At 39.4% G+C, this 9,050-nt stretch overlaps 1 protein-coding gene and 1 pseudogene across 1 annotated transcript in view; both read right to left on the bottom strand.

Annotated features, from left to right (window-relative positions):
* Positions 1-3,879, bottom strand: part of LOC102864437 — a 24,302-nt pseudogene extending 20,423 nt beyond the window's left edge.
* A 277-nt stretch (positions 3,880-4,156) lies between these two features.
* Positions 4,157-9,050, bottom strand: part of LOC102864028 (protein FAM170A-like) — a 9,738-nt gene continuing 4,844 nt past the window's right edge. The window contains exon 2 of the mRNA XM_006886019.1: positions 4,157-4,914. Coding sequence (XP_006886081.1) covers positions 4,157-4,914 — 758 coding nt within the window. The remainder of the gene's footprint in view (positions 4,915-9,050) is intronic.

Genomic DNA, 9,050 nt, shown 5'->3' with positions numbered 1-9,050 from the left:
ACTTTTCACCCTGCCCATCCCTCCCTCCCCCGCTCTGGCCCCAGTTAGCTCCTCCCTTTGAAAAGCAAAAGAAAAACTCCTTCTTTTGGTATAAAATCCCCCCACACCTCTCCCACCACCCCTAGTACACTCCACTATGCAACCTTAATTCTGGACTTTTGTGATAACCATAATACCCTACCATATATTGTTTTTACATTATTCTCTCCCTCATCTGTTTCAATGTAGTATACATAATTTATCCAGTTTTTCTCAGTCTTATTGCTTCATTCAGTAACCTAAATTACTTCATGGAGTCTTTTCATTCATCCAGTAAGGATGGAGCAAAAGAGACTTAAGGGAAGATAAAGACATTTAGAGAATTACTTAGAAGATTTTAGGGACAAGTCTAAAAGTATGGAATGTATCCCTCCCACTGGAGAAGTCAGTCCTACAATTTCACTTAATTGTTGGGAATAGGTAATAATTATCTAGTTTACTGGCACTCCTGATAACTCCACATGTGCAAAGTGGTGCACTTCAACGGGTTTTCAAGGCTATGACTTTTCAAAAGCAGATTGCCAGGACTTTCTTGCAAAGCACCTCTGAGTGGTTTCAATCCACAAACCTTTTTACTAGAAGTTTAGTGCTGAATGGACTGCATCATAGAGAATTAAATATAAAGGAAGAGGGGATCTATAGTTGAGCTAGTGCCCATGAAATGCGTATGATTTCAAGAGTATAGAGCAGTGTGTCTAGATTGCATGCTTTATCCAAATAAAAGGGAATTACATAATATAGCTGCTTCTTATGAAGAAGTTTAAGAACTTCTATGATATAAGTCTCTAGGGGCTTTCTTGTAGTTCTCTTGGCTAACAAGCTCTGTTCTGAAGATAGTTGTTATGACTCGAAGTGTTATGACTTCAAACAGCTAAAGAAAATAAAAGAGGTGAGAGCTTCTCCCCATAAACTTCTTTCTGCCTTTTTGGAAAGCAAGCTACCACTTACTTTTTATTACACCTTCTCAATAGTCTGAATAGTATGGATTGTTGTCATTAATTCCTTGTTTGTGAAAAATCACCGCATATTTTCATTTACTTATCTAGTTCATTTAAGTGACTTTTATGGAGGGGCATTCAGTAACACAAATTTTACTGGAATTCTACCAATGGCTTAAATTTAAAGATGGCTTCAGGCTGCTCCGACTTTACCTTACCCTGAGAAGGGATTTACAATTTTCAAAATTTGTTTTGTCAGAGAGGATTTAGTTTGATCATTATATGTTCTTGTCTTCGAAAAATTCAAGTTATAGGCCTTGATTCCCTACTTTCTGGGAGAAAAGGATGTCAATGCCGACCTTGTAAGAAGATTTAAGCACAACAAGAAGAGTTCCTGCAACACTGTGATCTGACTTAAAGCCATGTCTATGTGTTATTGGCCCCCAATAGCCATTTTTGTGTGAACAGTAATGAGAATTCCCATTTTTATAACCAATGTCCTAGTTTATGTGGACAAAACAATCAATGTTTGAAGTAGTCACTGGATAGGGAAGGTGAAAAAAATATGTCAAAAAGCAGAGCAGAAATTATTACCCCTCAAAAAAAATTTCCATAGAGTAATGTCCAATTCATAGTAACCTTTAAAGACTTATGTAAAGAGTATTATGAGACTCCTGATGTTATCAATTATAGATGAAAAAGAGGTAAAGATTGCAGTGTTTCTTCAAAGTAGTTGTCATTAAGTGAGCAGAATCTGCTAGTTGTTATGTGCCATAGAGTTGATTCTGACTCATACTAACCCTGTGAACGATGGCTCTGAACCTTGCTAACCTTACTGTCTCTGACACACCTAACCCTATTGTCAGTCACTGTATCAATAAATCTCATTAAGGGTGTTCCTCTTCTGCACTGACTCTCTAGCCTTCCATGCATGAAGTCCTCTCCAAGAACTGGCCCTTCACAGCAACATGTGCAAAGTATGTGAGAGGAAGCTTCAAAATTCTTGCCTCCAAGGAGCAAACTGATGTCATCCTCTCCAAGACAGATTTGTTCTCTTGGCAGTTCATGGTATGTTCAGTATTGCTCTCAGAACCACAACTCAAAAGCATCAAGCTTTCTTCTGTTACCCTTATTCTTTGTCCAGGTTTCAAATAGTGTTTTACCAACTGCAAAAGCATTAGACTGTGTGGATCACAGTAAATTGTATCTAACACTGAGAAGAATGGGGATCTCAGAACACCCGATTGTGCTCATGCAAAACCTGCACCTAGACCAGAAAGCTGTTGTCTGAACAGAGCAAGGATTCAAAAACAAGCATGGTTCAAAATTGAGAAAGGAGTGCATCAGAGATCTATCCTTTCTTTAAAAAAATTTAAAATATGGACCACTCATGAATTTGCGTGCGATCCTTGTGTAGAGGCCATTCTAAATCTTCTTTGTATCGTTTCCATTTTAGTATATGTGCTGCCAAAGCTAGCACAGATCCTTTCATTTTAGGATCACATATATCAGATCCCATTGACTCAAACTCTTAATATAACGATTTCTTTTTTGTATTCCTAACTGAGGTGATCTGATTTCTGCAAATTTTAACAGGACCTCACCATATCAAAACTTGTTCCCTAGGAAGTCCTAGTCATCTTTCTTTGTGTAGCCAAAACTAACAATACCTCCCCCAGACCAGGATGGATAGGAGCTTTAAAGCTATATTTCTTCAACCTAATCCTTGTCAGTACTGTCAACTACAGCTCATTAAATATGGTTTCCACAGCTATTTCTTTGCTTGTCTCAAGTGCTGGGTTTCACTTGAAATATGGTACTCAGTCTAGAAAACTACTCAGAAACCTCACCAATTTCTGAGAGCTTTGATATCCTTCTGCCCCTAGGAAAGTTTGGCAAATATCTTTGTGCTGTTGTGGAACTTTGTTTCCAACTAATAGATAGATAGATGATGGATGGGTTAGCATATACAGATATGTAGACGATGGATGAATAAACAGGTAAGGTTTAGGGAGGTTTGGTAACCTCTCTGGTAGTTTAAATTTACCATCAGTTCCATGGGAGAAAAATGGGAAATCTCGCATGCAAATTACAGCCATTTAAACCCAACAGATGATCAATGATGAGCCAGTACCAATTCAACAGTAGTGAGAGAGAGAGAAGCAAGTATTAGAAAACAATCTTTATTTCTGGGGTGCTACCTAGTTCATTTATTCCCTTTATTTGATTCCATTGAAATTATGTCTGCTACCAGCTCCATGGTGCTTTCTTTTCCATGAAAATGAGAAAAGCAAGGAGGCAAAACATGAGTTTGTTTTTAGCAATCTGAGTTCTGTTTGTCAACTACCTTTCTTCTTCTTTAATAGCTCAAGGCCATATAAACCATGACATTTGGTCCCAGATTAAGTACAGACAAGGAAACCCTCTGGAGTATTTATAAATTTGGGGAATTTCTTTTCCACATTATTCCTTCTCCATTTCTCTTTCTTCCAGAGAGCTATATTGATGATCTAAAGTGAAGACTCAGCTCAGCCTAAAGGTTCTCAAATCCCAAAATTCTACTTCAAGTAGTTTTACTGACCTCTCATTAGGCTAATTCTAGCCCTTGAAGTTATGCTGAGCTCTCTCTACCTAAAAAGGCCTCCCCCATCCACCCCCCCCCAGTAATTCATCTTAGATCAATTAGAGTTTATATCAGTCATGAGACACTGATTAGGTTTCCAGTCAGGACTTGATCTTCTCACTTAAGTCAATTGTGATAAATCCACTACTGAGTATTCACATTTGGATGTAGCTGCAGAGAAACACAGCTCATCTCCCTACAACATCTTCCCTGAGAATCCTCACACAGAAGATTATGTGGGCTCCAGATCTTACCTCTGCCAAGAGAAAGCCACGCCATCTAGCAGGATCTTCTAATCTGTGAATCTCAGTTGCTGTGCAGTGATCAAAACAGAGATAGTACTTTTTATTAATGAAGAAAACAGACTTAGAAGCTCTTAGAAGTTCTCAGACTTCCTGTGGGACCTTGAAAAGTTGAGGAAATTTCTGTTTACAAACATGACTATATTAAATTTCTGGTAAAGAAGCTTGAGCCCCAAATTACTCTGTGCCCCTTTATCAGATGTTTTCTAATTACATAAAGCCCCCAGCTCTCCCTCAGCAGACTCAGCCCTTGCTTACTTCCTGTCTTTTGAAGAACTAAACAAATAGGCTGGACATTGGCTCCAGGATCTCTTCACGCTACAATCTTCTCCTGGGGGTTGCTGATCCTCATTCTGGTTCTCCTTTTGTTCTTCTTTCTCTTCTCCCTTCTCTTGGGTGCTCTCAGATTCTGTGCTCCCTGCCAGCTGAGCCATGGTGAGATGAAAGATGTGGCAGCTAAAGCCTTCCCTGATGCCAAACTGCACGTGTTCTTGGAGGTTCTCCAAGGTGGGAAAGACCCGGCAGCAAGCCATGCACCTGTAGCCACTCTCAGTTGCCACCAGCCAGTCAGGTGTGTTGGCTCTGGGTAGTTCCTCAGCCTCAGGTGATCCTGGGGGGCTGTCTGTCTCTGCTCTTTCCTCATGTTCTTTCTCCTCCCCACTGGGCTCACTGTCAGACAGGAGGTTTCTAGTGGACACATCAGAGGGAGGAGTGTCTACTCGCGTGTTCTCATGAAGGATCACTTCTCCCAACCTTGGCTCCTTTTCTTCTGACTCAGAGGTTTCTTCTGTCTTCCAGGAGATAGCTACACCATTTTTCATTTGTACCTGCATGTAGTATATTTTCATGCCTGTTTCCTCTTTATTTATACCCAGAGAAGGTCCACAGGTCTTATAGGATGACGAAGCGTGCATGCAAATATATTGTGACTGTGCAGGAGTTTCTTCTTTTTCATGAACCTGGGCTACAGGGGATTTAGGCTGGGGACTGTCTTCATGTGTTTCCTGGTCTCCTGAGAAAGAAAATTAGAAATGTAAGAAGGACAAGTGTGTAATATACTAAGACCTGAGGTATCATGAGTGAATATTTGTGGTGTCAGAGAGAAAGACTGTAGGGTGATGTAGCTGAATATATTTTTTATACTATGTGGTCATGTACCTGATTTCATTTTTGTATAAGGATTTTGGAGCTATGTCTGTGAATAGATGTGTGGAGTATTCTAGAATTGAAACAAGGAATATGTAGCAGAATGTTTGTGAGATATGTGTATGTATGCATGTGTGCATGTATATATGTTCATGTCTTGTGAAAAAGATGGATGTTTATCATATGCAAGGGCCAGGAGGTACCAGAGTACTCCTTGCAGGCAAAGACGGCAAAGTTTCATCTCACCTATTTTGGATATGTTTTTAAGAGAGGCTATTACTTGAAAGAGACATTATGCTTGGAAATGTGGAGCATTAGCAAAAGAGAAAAAGCCCCTCAGGCAGATGTAGTCACACAGTGACTACAGAAATAAGTTTAAGTATGTCAGAAACAATGAGGATGGCTCAGGATAGGACAGGGTTCAGATCTGTTATTCATCAGGTTGCTATGAGTAGACTCAACCTGATGGCACTTAACAAGAAGGAACTAGTGGGACATCGGCTGTAGCATACATGGTGCCACTGTGGGTTTGTTTGGATTTTGTGTGTGAACTGTGAATAAATATGTGTGGAAAGGGGGTTTGTATTGTGAGGTTGGGTCTTAGGTGATTGGTTCCACTCTGGTGTTGGAAGCATATGCTGAGGAACTCTTCTTTGGAAGGCAAAGACCCTCACATTTCCACCTAAGATGCCTGATGTAGTCCATCTGCTCTGTCTTAAACTTACACCTTTCTGAGCCTTCTTGTCTGATTCCCCACCAAACTCACACCAAGACTCACAGAGCAGAGCCCTCATTCCCTCAGGATACTCTAAAATACCTCTATATCTTAAGCTGGGATTCTTTGGATTTATTTGCCTCCTGTCCCCATAGTAAAGAACCCAGGACCCAAGGAGGCCTACACCCTCACCATCATGGAGTGCACACAAAGAAGAAACACAGGAAAAGTATTCAGAGGCAGAGGTGACCTCTTCTTCCATGAAGTCTTTGATCACTCCTGTGGTTCTAAGTTTATGAACTTTCTTGGGACTTTAAGATTCCAGAGAAAGGTATTAAAACCAAAAAGAAATGATGGGTTGGGTATATTTGTGTCTCATTTATTCATACAAGATATTCTATTTATTGAACATTTGTCCACTGGCAAGTATGGTGAATTTATATGGCTATCTACTGCTTAAGAATCTGAGGCTTCATGAATGCTGCACTAATTAATTGCAATTTATTAATATCTTTTTAGGGATGTAGGCTTATATAGTGATTAAATATCTCTAACATGGAAAATTATATGTGTTAACTAAGCTTTTGCTAAGTAGAGTGCCATGTGGTGTGTATGGCATGACAGTTTCTGTCTGTGAAGAGCTCAAGTTCACAATTTATGAATTATTTCATTTTTCCTGATTATAAATCAAGAAAAATAATGTGGTTTGATTAATTCATTTAGCCTATATTTAAAGAGCAACTTCTATGCACCAGGTGCTATCCTACTGTTTTAGCAAGAGTAAGGAACACCTTAACAAACTCTTAGTTGTGCCTCTGACATAACAATTCAGGATGTCTAAAGGAGGCAAGTTAGCAGAAGTGCCTTCCACTCTCTTATGTGGTTGCCTCAGTTAGATCTCTTCCACATTTGGGGCACCTTGAAATATCATTATATGCCTCATGTTGCACCTTTGGGCTTGTACCAGAGAGGCAAGTGCTACTCTTCTGTGTCTACTGTGTGCAGAGAAGGACATTGAGCCATACAATGTTCAGAAAAATGTTCAGTGGTGTCCCACTTCAAGTGTTGTTGTTATGTGCTTTTGAGTAACTTTTGACTCATAGTGACCCTCTGTCAGACAACAGCTCTGAGCCCTGCTCTCTCCTGAGCCAATTTCATTGTCTCAAACACACCTACCCCCATTACCACAGTCACCGAGTCAATCCTTCTCATCCAGGGTCTCCCTCTCTTGTGTTGCCCCTCCATTTTCCCAAGCATGATGCCCTGCTCCATGGACTAGCCTCTCTTGGAAACATGCCCAAACCATGTGAGACAGAGCTTCAAAATCCTTGCCTCCACGGAGTAGACTTGCTCAGGAAATTAGATATACTTCTGATTCTGTTATTTTTGTTTTTATGTCCCATCAAGTTGAGTATGACATAGAGTGACCCTATGAACAACATATCTTAGACTGGTATAACCCTGTCAAACTCGACACCTTCTTCACCATCTCTGCCATGCTTCAGCCCATTGCTCTAGTCATTGTGTCAGTCCATCTCATTGAGAGTCTTCTTATCTTTTCTGACCGTCCGCCATTCCTAACACAATGTCCATTTCTAAGAAATAGCCCCTTCTAGCACATTCCCAAAGTATGTGAAATGAAGTTTCACCATCTTTGCCTCAAAGCAACCTCTGGTTACACCTTCTCCAAGATATGTCTGATTGTCCTTTTGACCTTCAGTGGGATATTTAGTACTCTTCTCCAACACAACTCGGGCATCAATTTTTCTTTTGTCAGTCTTATTCTCTGTCCAAGTATCATATTCACAAGTGACTGAAAAGATTATGACATGAATCAGGTGCACCGAAATTTTCAAATTGACATGATTGCTCCTTATTACTTTGGAGAAGTTCCTGAGAACAGATATTCTCAACATCATACATCTTTTGATTTCTTGACTACTAGTGCAAAAGGTGCTGATTGTGAATCTAAGTAAGATAAAATTGTTGACTATTATTGTAATCTTTTCTCCATCTTTCATGGTGTTGCCTATCAGCCCATTACCGAGGATTTTGGTCTTCTTTTTTAAAAGTTTTCTGCTAGTTTATTTACAAAATACAAACACGCTTGGTGTTTTTTTTTTTTTAATTTTGTTATTTTCTCTGTGTGTACCATCAAATCGGATCTGACTGGTACAGGAGGAGATTGCCCCTCCTTCTCAAGTAGAGCATCTGGTGGGTTCGAACCCATACCTCTGGGATTAGAGTGCAGCTTCTTGCCACTGGGCCACCAGACTCCCTCAAATACACTGTTTTTAAGAACACATTCTTTCCATTTCCCTCACCCTGCCCCTGTCAGATTATACAACCCCGTAATTAATCCCCCTCCCTATGACACAATCCATATTGAAGTCTGTAGTCTTTGACCTTCTGCAACAACTTTCTCAAGTCTTCCTCACTCTAAGCAAGCAGGGTTGTGTCACCTATTCTGATGTCACATTTTTCTTTATAGAATTCAGCTTCTGGAACTATTTGTTCAGTATGCATACTGAATAGGTATGGAGAAAGAATACAGCCTTGAGGATACTATACACCTTTCTTGATTTTAAAACATGCACAGTTCCCTTGTTTTGCTCAAGGATCTAATAATTCTCAGCAAAACAACATCCTTCTTCTCATACAGCTTCTATTCTTAAAAAGAAAGTTAGTGAACAAACAAAAATTGTTGTTACAGTGTACCATCGAGTAGAATCTGACTTATACCTGACACCACCACCACCACCCTTAGAGGGTTTTCAGAGGCTGTATGTCATATGGAAAGAGACTTCTCAATTTTTCTCCTGCAGCACAGGTGGTGAACTCAAACTGTGTTCCTTTGGGTTGGCAGTATCTTACGATTAAGCCACCAGAGATCAAAGCAAAAACATATTAAGTATATTATATAACAGCCGATGATAATGATATAAGAGATAGAGTTGCCAAATTTAGCAAATAAAAATAGAGGATGACCAGCTAAATTTTAATTTTCAATAAACAATAAATGTATTTTTGTATAAGTATGCCCGATGGAATACTTATGACATACTTATACTAAAAATTTAATTTACTTACCTGAAATTCAAATTTACTGAGAAGCTTATGTTATATCTGACAAGAATAATAAGAATATGGCAGTGAATTTTTGTTTTATTGTGGTTTATGTCGTTTTTTTTCAGTATAACTACCCAATGTGCTATAGACACAGTGCTTCTTGCTTGTAACTTGGTCTCCTAAAGGTTTTTAGCTATAGTTTATGGTAATTATGTCAG

This window comes from Elephantulus edwardii, unplaced genomic scaffold (genome assembly GCF_000299155.1).
Source record: "Elephantulus edwardii isolate Elephantulus edwardi_28Jun2011 unplaced genomic scaffold, EleEdw1.0 scaffold00046, whole genome shotgun sequence".
Classification (NCBI taxonomy): Eukaryota; Metazoa; Chordata; class Mammalia; order Macroscelidea; family Macroscelididae; genus Elephantulus; species Elephantulus edwardii.
The sequence above is the reverse complement of the archived record's forward strand: the minus strand, read 5'-3'. Positions and strand labels throughout refer to the sequence as shown.